At 48.8% G+C, this 18,079-nt stretch overlaps 1 protein-coding gene across 25 annotated transcripts in view; it reads left to right on the plus strand.

The window, feature by feature from the left end:
• The window catches only part of PHC2 (polyhomeotic homolog 2), a 112,331-nt gene that overhangs the window by 48,805 nt on the left and 45,447 nt on the right, over positions 1-18,079 (plus strand). For 21 of the 25 annotated variants that reach the window (XR_012422985.1, XR_012422982.1, XR_012422984.1 and 18 more), the window contains exons 2-5: positions 11,471-11,698; positions 14,653-14,811; positions 15,996-16,073; positions 16,493-16,657. Coding sequence is in view for 17 of the 25 variants with exons in the window: in XM_005544054.5 (XP_005544111.3) it covers positions 11,525-11,698; positions 14,653-14,811; positions 15,996-16,073; positions 16,493-16,657 (576 nt within the window). In the remaining 8 variants the exon portion in view is untranslated. Of the gene's footprint in view, positions 1-9,376; positions 9,474-11,470; positions 11,699-14,652; positions 14,812-15,995; positions 16,074-16,492; positions 16,658-18,079 lie in introns of all 25 variants that reach the window. The other 4 variants (XR_012422986.1, XM_074013020.1, XM_074013037.1 and 1 more) reach the window with 1 other exon arrangement.

Consider the following 18,079-nt stretch of genomic DNA (forward strand, 5'->3'; position numbering starts at 1 on the left):
TTGTGAACTCCTGTGCTCAAGCAGTCTTCCCATCTCAGTTTGGATAGCAGGGATTACAGGTGTGCGTCACCACACCCAGCTTGGAGAGATTTTTGTAGAGGTCTTTTTTTTTTTTGAGAAAGAGTCTCACTCTGTCGCCCAGGCTGGAGTACAATGGCACAGTCTCGGCTCACTGCAACCTCCGCCTCCTGGGTTCAAGCGATTTTCCTGCCTCAGCCTCATGAGTAGCTGGGATGATTACAGGTGCCTGCTACCACGGCTGGCTAATTTTTGTATTTTTAGTAGAGATGGGGTTTCACTATGTTGGCCAGGCTGGTCTTGAACTCCTGACCTCATGATCCGCCTGCCTTGGCCTCCCAAAATGCTGGGATTACAAGTGTGAGCCACCACACCTGGCCAGGGGTCTTTTTTTTTATAGCAGTCTTTTTTGTGGCCTTGGCTACTGAGATTTCTTTGTACAAATCCCCAAAATGCATACCATTACAAAGGCTAAACAAGGAAGAGCTGACTGAGATTATAGCACAAAAAAAATTTACTCTGGGCCCAGAGCAGTGGCTCACGCCTGTAATCCCAACACTTTGGGAGGCCGAGGCGGGCGGATCACCTGAGGCCAGGAGTTCAAAACCAGCCTGGCCAACATAGTGAAACTCTGTCTCTACTAAAAGTACAAAAATTAGCTGGGTGTGGTGGTGCAGGCCTGTAATCCCAGCTACTCAGGAGGCTGAGGCAGGAGAATCGCATGAATCTGGGAGACAGAGGTTGCAGTGAGCTGAGATCACGCCACTGCACTCCAGCCTGGGCGACACAACAAGACTCTGTCTCAAAAAAAAAAAAAAATGTACTCCGTTACTAGACGCAAAAAAGTAACTAGAACTGAGAACACTGACTATAACCAGTGCTGACTATAACTGGCTTGGATAGTGATCTTATTACAGGTGTCTGTTGCCCACAGGGCCTGAGACCAGTAGGTCTCAAAATATAACCCAAGACCAGCTGGTCTCAAAATCTAACTTTGAGTTTATTGAAGGAAATTATAGTATCTTTTTCTCTGAGAGAAAAAAAGTCACCTTCTATCCTACCTTAATGTACTCTCTTTGTAATCCATGCTTAAGCTGTGCTGGATATTTTAAATGCATTGTTTTACCTATTATTTAAAACCAATGAAGTCTGCACTCTTGTCCATTTTACAGAAGAGGCAAATGAGGTGCAGAGAGGTTAAGTAACTTGGCCAGGGTTGCATTCTGCCCTGGCAATGTTTGCTCATTTTTATGGAGTAGAACGTCTCTCCCCTTTTCTTTTTTTTTTTTTTTTTTTTTTTTTTTTTTTTTTTTTTTGAGACGGAGTCTCGCTCTGTCACCCAGGCTGGAGTGCAGTGGCCGGATCTCGGCTCACTGCAAGCTCCGCCTCCCGGGTTCACACCATTCTCCTGCCTCAGCCTCCCGAGTAGCTGGAACTACAGGCGCCCGCCACCTCGCCCGGCTAGTTTTTTGTATTTTTTAGTAGAGACGGGGTTTCACCGGGTTAGCCAGGATGGTCTTGATCTCCTGACCTCGTGATCCGCCCGTCTCGGCCTCTCAAAAGTGCTGGGATTACAGGCTTGAGCCACCGCGCCCAGCCTCTCTCCCCTTTTCTAAACCCTCTCTCACGATACTTTGCGTTTGTGATTTTTGTTTCTGAAATGCTTTCTCCTATCTATGTTGTTTCATTTTCCAGAAGCTCTGGGAGGTCGGGGTGAGGTATTATCATCTCCACATAATGCTGCTGCCTAGCTCTCACCTGGTCAATGTATGGCTGGGTCTAGTCCCGGCCTTCCGGCCAGGACCATCTACATCTGCTCTTTGCAGTGACCACAGTTCCATACTCATCGCTCCAACACCACTCATTTTCCCCTCCCACTCCATTCCCAAATCAAAATTTACCTGTCCTGGGCCCTATTGAGAATAGCCATCTGGACACACAAATTTGAGTAAAGGTGCTAATGGCTACTAATAGTTTCAAAGGTCCCTTCTCAGATAACATGGTATTTCCACAGCATGCTTCAGTATCTTAACCTCAGGTTCCTCATCAGGAGGTGAAGAGCTTCCCAAAGAGCTTCAAGCTTTATTCATTCCTCATTTAATAAAATCTTACTGTTGCTGGCTCAGCACCATGTTAGGCATTAGGAATCTAAAACTAATGGAATCACTGCCTAGTGAATAAAATCAGCTGTCCTGCCATGCTATTAAGTTCAGCAGAAGGCACCAAATCCAGGCTGGGGTACAAAAAGGAAGTCCCTAAGAGGAGCAGACGTTACAGCTGAACTGCAAAGGGTAAATGCGCTCCGGCCAGGGAGATGGGGAGTGAGGGGCCTGGGGAGTGGCCCAGGCAGAGGGAGAGGTCTGGGCAAGGGATGAGACAGCATGTGACTAATTCTGGAATCAGCTGTGTGGGCCACGTGGTAGGCAATGAAGCTAGAGAGAAACAGGAAGATCCCTAAACTGAGTGCTGCCAAGATTGTCTTCTTTCCATGTGGAGGTATTTTGAGGCTTCAGCAGGGAAGAAACTATGTTTGGTAACTCTTCCCATCTCAAATTCTAGTCCCTTTTAGCAGGGACTTCATTATGACCATCTTAGGGCATGAATGGTGACTGCCCCTTTTAAATCTCATATTCAAATTGCCCCTTAAAGCAGTGGCTCTCATACTTCATAGGCATCAGAATCTCCCAGAAGGCTGTGAGAACACAGGCTGCCGAGCCCCACTCCCAGAATTTCTGATTCCATAGGTCTGAAGTGGCGCCTGAAAATTTGCATTTTTGGAGAGTTGCCAAGGGACCACATTTTTGAGAAGCCTTGCCTTGGAGCATGCAAAGCTGTTACATTAACAAGGCTGTTTTTAATGCCTTTGCACCCTTTTTTTACCATTAGTTTCAGTTGACCTTTTTAGGCTGGTCAGGTTGAGTATCAGGCAGCATAATAGTTCCCTAAGGCCGCCTTAACAAATTACCACAAACTGGGTGGCTTAAAACAACACAAATGTATCGTGTTACCGTTCTGGAGGCTGGAAGTATGAAATCCAGGTGTCGGCAGGGTCATGCTCCCCTGAAGTCCTTTCTCGCCTCTTCCTAGCTTCTGGTGACTGCAGGTGTTCTTTGGCTGGTGGCAGCATAGCTCCTTTGTCTGCCTCCATCTTCACATGGCTGGCTTCTGCCCGTGTGTGCCTGTGTCTTCACATGGCATTCTTTTATAAGGACACGACTTGTATTTGATTAGGGGCCCATAGAAGACACAGAATGTATTTTGCCCTGCCTTACAGCAGTGAGTACAGAGCTGCCCGAGTCTAGACGAACTCATCCATCCCCTGTCCCCAAGCACTCAGCGTCTGCACAATGTGGCTTTCACTGTACATCCCTTCCAAAGGACAGCAAATCCTTCTTTTTCCTCCTCATATTCTTCAGCCAACCAGCACCAGCTTGTAATAGAAATCCTTGATATAACCTGCCTTTTATAAATTAGGAAGAAAACAGTAAGGTTTCAGAAAGAGTTTATTCATTTACATTTATAGTGTTTTGCTTCACAATGAAATCATTCTATTTGGATTGCTAGGACTATATGACCAGCTTCAATTCATCATCCTTCACTTCTATTTTCGTTGGCCTTCATTTACGTACTTTGGTTTCTAGAGACACTAAAGGTGGCAACATGCAGAGGACAGGGGTGAGGGAGGGACCTTTTGAGACAGTTTGACCTGCATCCATTTGGACTGCTTCCAGTGAGTCCGTGCTTCAGACTGGAACAAATCGGGACACTTAGTTCATGCAGCAGCTGGGAGGTGCAAGGAGGCCTTCCCCAGGCCCCCTAAGTCTAGGGAGTCTGAATCTTCTGTTGTTACTGCCTTATGCCTCTGGCGGAGAGGCAACCAGAGAGGAGAAGCAGAGCCACAGCAAAGGAATACGTTCACGCATCTCTTCAGACTCTCTGTACCAAGCCGCCACATGATAATACCAGCAGCCACGATGGGACTGACTAGACTTCTCATTTCCTGCCTAGCTCTGATACCATTAGGAAAAACCTCACCCTGCCTTACCCCAGGGCTTTAGGCTAGATTTGGAGAGTGGTTTTCAGTATCCTTCCCCTCTGCTTTCCCGGAACCTCTGTCACAGCCGTAATCCACAGCAAATGGATTTCCCTGACACTGGGGACAAAGGCCTAGTGTTTCGTAGACTTGGCGGCTCCTGGGAGGGCAGAACCATCAGCGTTTCTCCAGCTGCTGGTCTCAGGCCCTGTGGGCAGCAGAGACCTGTAATAAGATCACTATCCAAGCCAGTTATAGTCCGCACATCATTCAAAGTGGCCCCTTGCGGTTAGGAGCGGAGAAGTGACTGAAATAGGAATCACAGCCCTTCAGAGCGGGGACTTATACAAAACCACACAGTGAGTGGGAACCCAGAGAAAAACAGACTTCTAGCTCTGGATGTTAGCCATTAATGAGATTTGGCTGTGATTTACAATGGGAGTCCACAGGGATGGGTGGCCTTGGGGAAGAAATACGGAACTAGTTAGAAGGAAGAGAAGGGAAAAATAAGAGTAGGAATTCAAAGGAAATTGAAAAGGGGTGGGTAGAATGCTGAAAGCCTAGATACTGTGGAAGTTTAAGGATTCAGATTTTCTAATGTAGGTCACCAGAGGGAAGGATGTAAGGAGAGTCCACAGATGCCGCAGTAGCCCTCACTGAGACTCCAAAATGCCTCTGCTACTCCCCAGCAGCCAGAACTTTGAGCGGAAGGAAGGTGGGAGGGGGAAGATACGAAAGCTCTGGTTCAAAAGGGGAACTATAGGAAAACAAATTTTAAAGCTGTTATATGGGACACTTCCAAATTGTGTTTCCTTCCAACTCAAGTTCCCTTCAACTAGGAGAGCAATAATAAAGTGACATATGGCAGGACCCTAGCTTCTGCTTTCTCTGCAGGGCAAGCTTCACCTCTCTCATTGATAAGTCGCTACCACCATGCGGGCAGGAGGTTTCCTGAGGTGCCTTCCATGGCACTGGATGAGAATCAGGGGAGCCATATCACCCCAAGTCACTTACCTCCCCCACACTGGGTCTCCATTCTTGCAAGGGAAAACAAGGGAGATGATGGTAATGTTCGATTTCTCACACTGGTTGATGGGTACACATGCATATTACCCTTTATATACACATTACATACAGAGAATATTTTGTAAGTATAAATGGACATTAATTAACAATTAGGGAATTACATTCAGAGGTCTCAGTTTGTTTTCAACTGAAAATCAAGTATGCTTTGACGTGGACTTTGCCCAGTGTGGTTGAAATAATGGCTCAAGGTGAAGTTGCAGAGAGTATCACGGGAAGCACTCTGGCTTTGGAGTCAGACCTGGTTTTGAATCCCAGTTCTGTAATGACCTTACATAAATTGCTTAGATATATTTCTCACTGACAAAATTGGGATAATCATACCCACACCATAAGGGAAGGCGTAGCATCTGTGATAGTGCCCACAGTAGTGCTTACCAGTAGTAAGTGCTCAATAAATAATCACTATTATTAGTATAGACACCATTGATGGAAGCTACTGAAGTGAAATCACAGCTAGTTGATGTTTTAAACTAGTTGGTGAGAAATTTGTGGACGAGGTAGAGATTAAGCTTTCAGATGAGGAGTGGAATGGAGTATGGTGCATTTCAAGCAATTTTATTCAACAAACATCTATGGAATGAAGCACAAGGTATTAAGGGAAAATATGGCATAATCCCACCCCCAAGTGACTCACTTTCTTGTAAGGCTACGTTGTAAGTGCTAGGAGAGGGCCAGGCACAGAGTGCTCTGGGAGCAGCCATCCAGCTGTATGGCTTAAATGAAGACATTGGAACCTAATTTGAAGGAAGCAAGAGGAGAAGCGTTGAGGGGGTTGCATTCAGTGCATATTTCACAAAAGAGGCTCAAGAGTTTTGAAGATCTAAGGAGTTGGTTATGTGAAAAATTGAAGGAAGGCATTTCAGGGGAGGGGAAATAGTGTGAGTGAAACCACAGCAGTAAAAACTACAGAGGTAGGAAGTAGCAAGGCACCCAAATTTCAAACGACTTGGGCACCTTGGTCATAATGCTGAGACCAGAGACAGTGGAAGTGTGGAAAATGAGGCCAGGAAGGCAAAATGGGTCAGATCATGGAGGGTTTCACGTACTACATGGAGTAGCTTGGGGGCTGGGGGCACTGGGCGGGCCCAAGAACAGGGGTAATTCAACACATGATGCAGGGACAAATGGATATTCACATGCCAAACATGGAATAACATATGACCCAGAGATTTCACTGCTAGGTTACACCCAACAGAATAGAAGCAGGGACTCAAACAGTCCGTGGCATATAACCCTTATATTGCCATGTTCATTCCATTGCAACATTATTCACAGTAGCCAAAAGGTGGAAACCACCCAAGCGTTCATCAACAGATGAACAAACACAATGTGGTGTGTACGTAGGTATCCAATGGAATACTATTCAGCTATCAAAGGGAAAGAAATTCTCATACATGCTATAACATGAATGAACTTTGAAAACATTATGTTAAGTGAAACAAGTCAGACACAAAAGGACAAATATTGTCTGCTTCCACTTAAATGAGCTATCTAGAACAGGCAAATTCATAGAGAATGAAAGTAGATTAGAGGTTAGGGGATAGGCAGGGGACAAGGGGCACTGAGGAGTTATTGCTTAATGGTTATAGAGTTTCTGTTTTGGGTAATGAGAAAGTTCTGGGAATAGATGGTGGTGATGATTGCACAACAGTGTGAGTGTAGTTGATGGTACTGAATTGCACACTTAAAATCTAGTCATATTCTGACCTTTATTCCTCTATCCTTTACATGAGTATTTGAGAGAGAGAGCAGTCAAGAGAGTGAGAGAGCACACTCAAAAGACAGCCACAGCTATCAAAAGCGTGAGCTAGAACAGAGGGGCAAGCTGGGGACAGAGAGCAATACAAGCATGCGCTATCCAGGGAGTAAGAGAGAGTGTGTGTGTGAATTAAAGAGACAGACCTGCTGATTAAGCCTGGGATGGCAGATGCTCAGAGAGGGGGAGACCATAAGCGACAGGAGAGAGAGCTGGAGCACATGCAGCAAGGATGCGGGCACTTGGGAGAGCCACAGGGAGCCAGAGGCAGAGGGAGACTGGTCAAGGGCGAGCAACCCGGGAGGCAGCAAGAAGGTCAAGAGTGGGGGAGAGAGCTCATTAGAGGGAAATAGAACTACCAGTCTGGATCAATCATGGCGGGGCAAGAGGGCAAGAGTGGGAGCAAGAGTGAGGGGAGGACGTGCTTGTATTCGAGAGAGCCAAGGCATAGTGAGGGAGGGTGAGCACACTGAGGATGGGCCCACCCAATGAGCAGCTCTGAGAAATCAGTGGTGAAAGGGAGCGTGGCCACAGGTGTGAGAGAGGGCAGGGACCAGGGGCAGGGAAAGAGTGGGAAAACCAGGGACTGGGGAATCCAAAACTACTGACACAGAAAAGACACGGGTGGTGGGGGCTGATAGCGAGGGGAAGGGGGGGATGGTGGGGGGGCGGTGGGTGGGGGGATGGTGGGGGGTGGTGGGTGGGGGAATGGTGGTGGGGGTGGGGGGAATGGTGGGGGGCAGGGGGGCAGGGGGGCAGTGGGCGGGGGGGCGGGGGAGTGGTGAGGGGGGGCAGTGGCGGGGGAGGTGGGTGGGAAGGCAAAGCCTAGAACTGGAGAGAGAAGAAAGGAAGGGCATGCTTGCCCGCAGGAGGAGGAGACAGGCGACAAGAGTGTGAGAAGTGCACTGTGCCCATGTGCCCAGGTTGCTGCAGTAAGTCTCTCTCCCCTGCATGGGGAGCAGTGGCTGTCCTGGCCTGTACAGTTTTTCTGTAAAGGAATGCCATGCTCCCTCAAGAATTTTGTCTTATTTCTTAACAAGATTTGAGTGTACACTCTCCACAGTGTCTGCCCTAGCTGCTGCAAAAGGAAAAAAGAAATAGAAATTATAACCCTGAAACTGAGCAGTACTGGGGAGATAGCAACAGGATATTAATGATGACTTTGGCTCTTTGTGCTAATCATGCTCTCATTAATTTGAAAAATTATATTTTTCCCCTCTTAAATGGGTATACTCTACAAGCAGAGGACTGAATGTCTGTGATGGGATGACAAATAAATATTATTTTTTCCATTTAGGAAGGAATGGATAGAAGGAACAGACTCCACACAGCTTCTGTTCTAGCTCATGCTTTTGATAGCTGTGGCTGTCTTTCAAGCGCACTTTCTCGCTCTCTTGATTGCTCTCTCAATCACGTAAAGGATAGAGGAGGGAAGGTCAGAATATGACTAGATTTTAAGTGTGCAATTCAGTATGATTAACTACACTCACAGAAATAGAACTGAGACTTGATCATCCAGCATGTAGATTATTCTACCCTCTTAATTTGCTGTGGTTGCTGCCCTATTTTCCTATTTTATTTTTTATATTTATAAGTACTTCAGTTGAGATTTTCTAGTGTGGAATGAAAAGCAAGAAATGAAACCCAATTCTGGCCAACATTTGGGAAAAGGGAGGTGAGACTAAGAGAAGATGTTGGTATTCTATGGGGTAGTCTGTGTTTGAATGGAACTCTCATTTACTGATTTGTTGCTTGATGATCCTTATAATTTCAATTGCACCTCATCTTTACAATTAGTGTTTCAGTTTCTGTGAGATCAGGAATTATACCTTCTACCACTTTTTACACAGCCTAATTTTCCCTCCCTAGAACATAAGATAAAGTGGATTTTGACAGCACCAAGGCATAGGAAGTACTTGTTGACTTTGCCGCTTCATTGATTCCTGCATCATCATCATTATCATAAGCATCCTTAGCAAGTCAGCAGCCATAATAAGGCCCAGCACTGAGTGCAGCTCAGGACAAAGGGAATTAATTCATGGACAAGCACCTTGCCCTATGGCAGTAAAAGCAGACATATGAACATAAGGAAAAATCACTGCTTAAAGAGTAAGGTCAAGAGTGCAGCTTGCAGGCTGCTACACTGCCTTGGAAATCATAAGCAGCTTGCTGCCTGCCACCTGAGAGGGCCTGGGGTTTCCAGACTCCCAACATTCCTGTCTTTTAGCCTTTACCCACACTTTTTTCAGCCCACAGTGAAATTCTCCCAATCTGAAGAAGGCAGCCTGAGAAATGATAACCCTGAAACTGAGCAGTATTGGGGAGATAACAGCAGGATGGTAATGATTACTTTGGCTCTTTGCACTAGTCATGCTCTCATTAGTGTGAAAAATTATATTTTCTTCACCTATTAAATCGGTATACTTTACAAGCAGATGATTGAATGTCTGTGATGGGATGACAAACATTATTTTTCCATGTAGGAAGGAATGGGTAGAAGGAACAGCCTCCACACAGAAATGAAGATGTTTAAGAAGAGCATGGAAAAAGAAAAAAGGAGGAACTTAAACTCAGATCTGGGTGTGCCTCTCCCACCACCCTTTCCTTCTTTCCCAACCCCTCTCCACTGCCAAGCACACAGCCTCAAGGGAAGGTGCAATTTCCAGTTCTGTATTCAGACCATAGGATGAGCCCTGAAGGAATTTCTGGCCCTCCTTACTGACTGGGATAGGAGGTTCCAGAAGGTTCTGCCAGTTCTGTCTCAGGAGAGGCCTGATCTATTGGATCCGGGCAGTGTGAACCAGGCCACAAGAGCCAGTGCTTACAGAGCACGCAGGATATGCTTGGCATTCTGCTGAGCACCTTACATCATCACTTTTCTTTATGTTCACCACAGCCCATATCCTATCACATCTAATTGATTAAGAAACAGGTCAGACAGGTGTGACATGCCAGGATTTCCTAGCTAGAAAGTGGCAGAGCCAGGACAAAGCCAAGTCTTTCTGATTCCACAACCTGAGATTTTGACCAAATTGGTCAGTATGGTACCCTCCTGAGCGTTAGGTCCAGAGGGCACTCAGTAAGTGCATACCTAATAAAGATGGAGACCTCAAACACACTTGAGCTCTTCTGGCTTTGCAAACTAAATTAACAAACACCTCAGTTTATTCGACTGCCTTCTGATGTACCTCTTCCTCTTATTCTATTCTCTATAGATTTCTTTTTTTTTTTTTTTTTTTTTAGACGAAGTCTCACTCTGTCACCAGGCTGGAGTGCAGTGGTGTGATCTCGGCTCACTGCAACCTCCGCCTCCCAGGTTCAAGTGATTCTCCTACCTCAGTCTCCCAAGTAGCTGGAACTACAGGCACACACCACCACGCCCAACTAATTTTTGTATTTTTCGTAGAGATGGGGTTTCACCATGTTGGCCAGGATGGTCTCGATCTCTTGACCTCATGATCCGCCCACCTTAACCTCCCAAAGTGCTGGGATTACAGGTGTGAGCCACCACACCCAGCCTTCTCTGTAGATTTTTAATCCTACTGCTTTCACTAGGTGGCTGTATAAATAGGGACAAATAGTAAATTCTCCGATGTTCAGTGTCCCCACCCCAAAGATGAAAAGGCAGATAGGGTGAGAGGTGATCCCTGAGATCACCGCTAGGGTGAACGTTATAGGAAGTCTGTCTCCTAGTTTTGCCTCCTCCGGCAGAATGAACAGGTCACAGGCTTTAGAATCAGCCAGACCTGATTTCAAATGTCAGTCAGTGAACCAAGTCTGCCCTGTGTCCTTCTGAGGGCGCGTGTGTCTAAAGACCTCAGTTCCCAAGTGGCCAGGCACGGTGGCTCATGCCTATAATCCCGGCACTTTGGAAGGTCAAGGCAGGCAGACCACCTGAGATCAGGAGTTCAAGACCAGCCTGGCCAACATGGCGAAACCCTGTCTCTACTAAAAATACAAAAATTAGCTGGGCATGGTGGCGGTTGCCTGTAATCCCAGCTACTCAGGAGGCTGAGGCACGAGAATCGCTTGAACCCAGGAGATGGAGATTGCCGTGAGCCAAGATCGCACCACTGCACTCCAGCCTTAGTAATAAAGTGAAACTCCAGTCTCAAAAAACAGAGACCTCAGTTCCCAAGTGGCCCCACCACAGACGGTTTGGAATGCTGATGTATATACTGCATAGTCGTCACTTGGTATCCACAGAGGACTGGTTCCAGGAATCCCCTTGGATGCCAAAATTCATGGAAGCTCAAGTCCCTAATATAAAGTGGCATAATATTTGTATATAACTGACCCACATCCTCCTATATACTTTAAACCATCTCTAGATTACTTGTAATACTTCATACAATGTAAATGCTATGCAAATAGTTGTTATACTGTATTGGTTAGGGAATAATGACAAGAAAAAGTGTACATGTTCAGTACAGACACCGTGTTTCTTAAATATTTTTGATCGATGGTTGGTTGAATCCATGGATGTGAAACCCACGGATACAAAAGGCCGACTGTGTGAGCATTCTCTATCTAGTAAGTGTCTGTCAAACCATTCACTTCTGCCTCTTCCCTCCTAGCATCTGCCTGCCCTTCTGCCATCTGAGCACCCTGACTGCGCCACACTGCAGGCCATGGAGAATGAGCTGCCAGTCCCTCATACATCTAGCAGTGCCTGTGCCACCAGCAGTACCAGCGGGGCCAGTAGCAGCAGTGGCTGCAACAACAGCAGCAGTGGTGGAAGTGGCCGCCCCACTGGGCCCCAGATTTCTGTGTACAGTGGTATTCCAGACCGGCAGACCGTGCAGGTAAGATTCTAATTGATCTGGGAATTATACTCCTTAATCATCTCCAGAGCTAGCAAGGAGGAGGTGTTGGCATGGTCTGGTGGGATAATCTAGATGTGGACTCTAGAACGGGCATATGGGAGTGAGTTCGTAGATATACATTTGTGTATTGTTACAGGGGGTGAAGGATGCAAAATGGCCCAGCCAGGGAGTTTGGAGGACACGTGTGTGAAAGTGTAAAGGGCAGACAAGTAACAGTAACAAATAATACATGACCAAGAGCTGCTCAGCCGCAACCCAGACCCACTCTCTAAATGACCATTGTCCGGTGAAGAACAAATCTCATTTTTTCAAAGACCAAAAACCAAAAAGAACCCCCAAATAATCCTTTGTCATTGCAGCTTTTTACCTTCTCCCCTAAAGCAGCAGTTGGCAAATGTCATCCACAAGGCCTTCCAGGTGGCAGCTCACTGCTCCTAAATGCAGTCAGGGCCATGCACTACCATCTGCTGTGTGCCTGACACGGTACTAAGCATTTTGCACAGTTATCCTTTTGGTTATTATTAGGCACAATTCTGTAGTTGAGAAAACTGGGGCTCAGAGAAGGTAATAACTTGTCCAAGGTCATTCAGGTAAAGACAAAAAAATTGAAGCTAACTCTCCCCAGACCTATGTTCTTAATCACTACAATTTTTTTTTTTTTTTTTGAGGTTCCCGGATAATACAGGCAGAAAAGAGAGACCACAGCTGAGAAGTGTTTACTCGCAGTGACTTTGCTATTACAGTTTGGGTATACTAGAAAAGTGACCTCATCCTGCTTTGAACTTAGGCCCAGATAAGGGAATAGGGGAGAACACACAGCAGACAGTAAGAGGGCCTGAAAACCCGAGTTAAAGACGACGCCATCAGATACCCTGGACTCTTCCCTCTCCCAGTTATTTCCACCTCGTGCTTAGTGAATCCATGTTTCCTGCCCCTACCTTTGCCCCCAACCCTTGCCCCCAACCCCAGCACCTGGCCCTGGCCCTGGCCCATCATGCATGAGGACCTTAGCTCTGAGTTCTAGCCACGACATTCGGATGTACCCACTCCTGCCATTCATCACAATTCTAGGCAAAAGGGGGTCTGGGGTTCTGCTCTGGCGAGTGGAATCACCCAAGGTTGCACGCAGAACCATTCTGGACTCCTCCTGTCTCCCTTCGTTGACATCCTTTTATGAGGAAGGGTCACAGGATCTCAACTACGCGGGCTGGACTGCTGGGGAGGTCACTTTCAGGAGTCTAATAGAAAGGCCTAGGCAAAGGGAATACTGACAAATAATTCTGGGAGAGCAGGAGGGAAAAAGAATAGAGTTAAAATAAAACAGGATCTCGGAGAGGGGTGTTCACATCAGAGGAGTGGAATCTGGGGGCAGCATGTGGAAGAGTTGGGATGGGGATGTCTGGGGAGACGCCAGAGCCCACGGAGGATCTGCTATAATAGCAGGCTGTTTTTACAGAACCCCAAATCTGAGCCAGAGGCTGTTTTGTCCTAGAGCTGTCAGCCCTAGAAGTCACACCAACCTGGGGAAAGCCTGACCTGACCCTGGGCCCCGTCCTGGCAAGGCTTGCTCGCCAAGATGGGGCCCACGGTCAGGAGCTACCTGTGGCCAGGGATTCAGCAGAGGTAAGGGTAGAAAATAGGGAGAAGCCTGGTCAAGGCCACTGCAAGGCATCAACTGGGAAGAGATGGCAGGAGGGTGGCCAGTGGTAGAAGGGAGGAGAAATGTCTCTGGGACTCACAGGAAGAAGACAGAGGATCTTAGGGCTAGGGAAAGGCACTCGCTGTTCTTTGTTCCTGGGGATGGGGAGGATCAAAGGGCAGCCTTTTATCCTTTCCAGGAGATTGGCCAATCCCATCAGGAAAGAAGGAATAAGCAGCAAGGTCAGGGAATGGGAGACAGAAGCTAAAAAGAGGGAATGATGGAGAGAAAGAGAGAGGGAGGGAAAGAATAAAAGGGGGCCGGGCACAGTGGTTCATGCCTGTAATCCCAGCACTTTAGGAGGTTGAGACGGGCAGATCACCTGAGGTCAGGAGTTCAGGACCAGCCTGACCAACATGGTAAAACCCTGTCTCTACTAAAAATACAAAAAAATTAGCCAGGCATGGTGGCAGGCACCTGTAATTCCAGCTCCTTGGGAGGCTGAGGCAGGAGAATCACTTGAACCTGGGAGGTAGAGGTTGCAGTGAGCCAAGATTGCACCACTGCACTCCAGCCTGGGCAACAAGAGCAAAACTCCATCTCAAAAAATAAAAATAAAAAAAGAATAAAAGGGGAGTGTGCTGTCCCTGTAGCACTGGTCTGCTCTGCAAGACCCAGGCAACCTTCTTCTAAGGGATTGATGGGACTCTGAGAAGCTGTGGGCCTGGGGAGCAGCCCCAAGTCTGCCTTACAGCCCCAGCCTCAAGGAGAAGGCGTTGCCTCCATCTAAGTTTTCCTGTGGCTGGCTGTTGCTGAAGCTGGAGTAGGCCCCCTGCTGACTTTGCTCTTCCCTCCACCCCCATTCTTTTCCCTGCCTTATTGAGCTTCACCCTTATCTGAGGCTGCAGAGTGACAGAGGGAGAGGAGTGCCTGACAAGCCTGGTGGAGACCCTTCTATCTCCCTGAGCCTCCCTCACTGCCCAAGAGTTGATTAAAGCAATGGTGTGCAGCTCTGATTCTCCTCACCAAGGCGGATGATGCAGGAGCAGGCCGTGCTGGGGAGGAGCTGCAGAGACAGGCAAGATAGATAAGGTTAGACTTGATGAAGAAGCTCTGCGAACAGCTGTCCTCCCACTGTTCTAGAGAGTGGCCACAATTGGCTATGGTGGTGGTCACAGATCTTGGTGTCTCCTGAGCAGTTACAGAGGCCTGGGGTAGGCAAGGCATTACTGCCAAAGGGGTATTCTGTGTGGCAGCTGCCAGCCTGGCTCTTCTCCCTCCTCCCTCCTCTCAGGTGATCCAGCAGGCTCTACACAGACAGCCCAGCACGGCTGCTCAGTACCTGCAGCAGATGTACGCCGCCCAGCAGCAGCACCTCATGCTGCAGACTGCAGCGCTCCAGCAGCAGCACCTCAGCAGCGCCCAGCTCCAGAGCCTGGCGGCCGTGCAACAGGTGAGATTTGGGAAGGACCTCAAGGCTGGTGCCAGGTGTCCTGGTTGTGGAAGCGAAAGGGAGAGGAAGCAGGCACTGCACCCATGCTTCACATCCTTCTCTTACTACAACCTAAAGAAGTCCTTGTGATGCGGGTACTACTGTCATTATCTCCTTTTAGCAGGTGAAGGACAGGGCCCTGGGTCATGCAGCTAGTGAGTGGAGTGGCGGAATGCTAGCCCAGGGAAGAAGTGCGGGGATCCCCTCTCCTAACCACCTTACCGCGGGTCTAGGGAAAGGACTGTGGGTTCCAGGGAAGCATTCATGACCGAAGGGCACTGCCTATTTATCTTGTCTGCCCGTTGTTGCTGTCTCTCCTCCTTAGCTGAGAACACATTTATTTATCCATTTAGAAAAACATTTTATGCACCTTCTGCATGCAAAGTTTATATCAGGCACTGGGTATACTGAGCACCCTGTCTTCTTGGCACTTCTAATGGGAGACAGCAAGTAAACAGGAACCAAAATAGCCAAGGAAACAAAATATTTAAATCTCTAAGTTATAATAAGCACCATGAAAGAGAAGAACAGATTGCTCTGACCGAAGGGCAAAGTGGACGGCCTTGCATTGCATGGTCAGGAAAGGCCTGTCTGCTGGAGTAACACTGGAGCTGACACTTGAAGGATGAGAAGCTGGCCACAGGGAGAAGGGCAGCTTGGACACTATTGCTCATGTCTGCAAATTCTCTGTGTGGGGGTGGTGGCTGGGTGTGATGACGGTGGCCGAGTGTGTGGCGGTGGCCGGGCGTGATGGCGGTGGCCGGGTGTGTGGCGGTGGCCGGGCGTGATGGCGGTGGCCGGGTGTGTGGCGGTGGCCGGGCGTGATGGCGGTGGCCGGGCGTGATGGCGGTGGAGCGGAGGGCTCCACACACCGAAGGCCATGGCCTAACAGTTGGAGTGCTCAGTGGCAGTGCCTTGCCTTATTCAGTCCTCTCAGCAATCCTATCAGGCAGGTACTGTTACCATCCTCACCTATTCACAGAGGATGCAGGATGCTTGCTGTGGGCCACACAGAGGCAGGTTGGGGGCTGACCTCCAGAGGCTCTTCTCCTTAACACCATCCTGCAGCACCTCCTGTGGATGATGAGAGCCCAGGAGTGACTGGGGGAAGTCTAGGACTCTAAGAGGAGTTTGTTCTTTCCTAGGCAAGCCTGGTAGCCAACAGACAAGGAAGCACTTCAGGCAGCAATGTGTCTGCACAGGCCCCGGCCCAGTCATCTTCGGTGAGTAGAATGGGAGAGCAGCAGCAGAGTCCACAGCCCCAGGACCAAAATGCCCAAGTTCCCAGACCCAATTATGGTGAATCTGTAGCCATGTAACATCACGGCTGGAATCCATTGCTCCTGCCGGGAAGAAAAAGAAAAGGACATGTCTCTTACTGACCTTTAGGTTAGTAACTTCCTGTCATCCTCCCAATGTCAGGGCTCTCTGTGGATAGCTCAGTTCTCCCAACATCGGATCCCCCTGCAACTCTGCACCAAGGTCAGAGATGGGGCAGGGCTGGGGGATGCTCCAAGGCCAAGGACCACAGATGGTCCTGAAGGAGGCTGAATAAACCAAGGAGCAGAAGAGGAGGGAGAAAGAAATGGATGAGGGGGACACAGTTCACCAACAGAACCTCCTGTCTCCTACCGCACATCAGATCAACCTGGCAGCCTCCCCAGCAGCAGCCCAGCTCCTCAACAGGGCCCAGAGCGTGAACTCTGCAGCAGCCTCAGGCATCGCTCAGCAGGCTGTGCTCTTGGGCAACACGTCTTCCCCAGCCCTGACTGCGAGCCAAGCACAGATGTACCTGAGGGCACAGATGGTGAGTACCCATGGTTAGGGCCATGGCTCAGGGGCACCAGGACAGAGGCAGAGAAGCTGGGAGCTGGAGAAGGGTGGGGAGGAAGCACTAGGGGCAGGGGAAGGAGATGAGGGGTGGGATAAAGAAGGGGGCCTGGAAGGCTGAGTGGAAGCTTTGGTACAGCCTCGAGGAGTCACGAAGGGTGGGGCTCCAGGCTGAAACAGAGAAAGTTACCCGCGATGCCACCTTTCCTTCGCCTCCTAGAGTGAAACAGAAGTGTCCCCTTATCAGAAACTCCTCAAAATTAATCAGGATGGGCAGAGTGGTTCATGCCCAGGTGGTCCTGGACACCCAGACATCCATGTGCTTGACAGAAATGGGGTCTTCCCCTTCCCACCATCCTTACAAGGACTGGCCACCTCTAAGTCAAGGGCCAAAGATGCTTTCCAGCTTCAGCGTGCCTCCATTGCCCTCCCAGCTGGGCCCCCATTCTAATCAGAGGTCAGGTGAGCTTGTTTGGGCAGGATGTACTCAGGATAGCACCAGTTCTTTCCTTTGTACCTGTCCCTGAGGGGTGCGAAAGTCCTTAAGAGCCTACCAAGTCCCTAAGATTTAGGAGAATGCCCTGGGAAAATGGCAGCATACTCCCTGGGTGGCAATAGCATGCAGCCTCAGCTAGGGCTCAGTCGCCGTGGGTCGTGTCTCATACCTCCCATTCTAAAGTCTGCTCCTGCGGGCCCTTGACACACTATCCCAAAAGTAACACAGTCCCACGCCTCTCTTTGCTCTTATGGCCAGGACGTAACCTTCGGAGCTTGTCTGGTCTTGGTCCCACACATTTGCTCTTGGCCCCAAGTTCATTATTTGAAGCCCATCTCCATCCCCAGGGAACAGCCTCTTAGGCACAAGGCATGAAACAGACTTCCATCTCCTAGGGAACTGGACAGACACACTGTGATGCTGCTGCCCAAAGCTGACTGTGTCTGCAGGTTTCTTGTCCCTGTGTTCTACTCCACTGGGGTCGTGACGCCTGCCTGTCTGCCTCCCTCCCCAGAGCAGGGCATACACCCACAGAGGAACAAGCACAGCTGCGCTATCGCAGAGTTCTAGGGAAATCACCCTGTCAAGGCACCAGCACATCCACACTGACGCAGAGCTAGACTCCCACGGAGGTCGAGGTGTCATGCAGAGAACACCATGGATCCTGCACCCCACAGGATGGGATTCAGACACGAGGACGGCTCCAGGCAGTCCGCTTCCTCTGCCGTTGTTGTCTCCAGGCCCCTCTGAACCTAACTTTGACTAGAAAATGACCAAAAGGATACATCGAACTTGATCCCCTGGAGGGCAGTCTCGTCCTGGCTCAGGCCTGGGTTCAGCAGGGGGTTAGACCTGCAAAGTGGTCCTAGGGCATCCGTCTCGCTTCCCAGGATGCTGAGGAGG

The sequence above is a fragment of the Macaca fascicularis genome, chromosome 1 (assembly GCF_037993035.2).
Source record: "Macaca fascicularis isolate 582-1 chromosome 1, T2T-MFA8v1.1".
NCBI classification, from domain to species: Eukaryota; Metazoa; Chordata; class Mammalia; order Primates; family Cercopithecidae; genus Macaca; species Macaca fascicularis.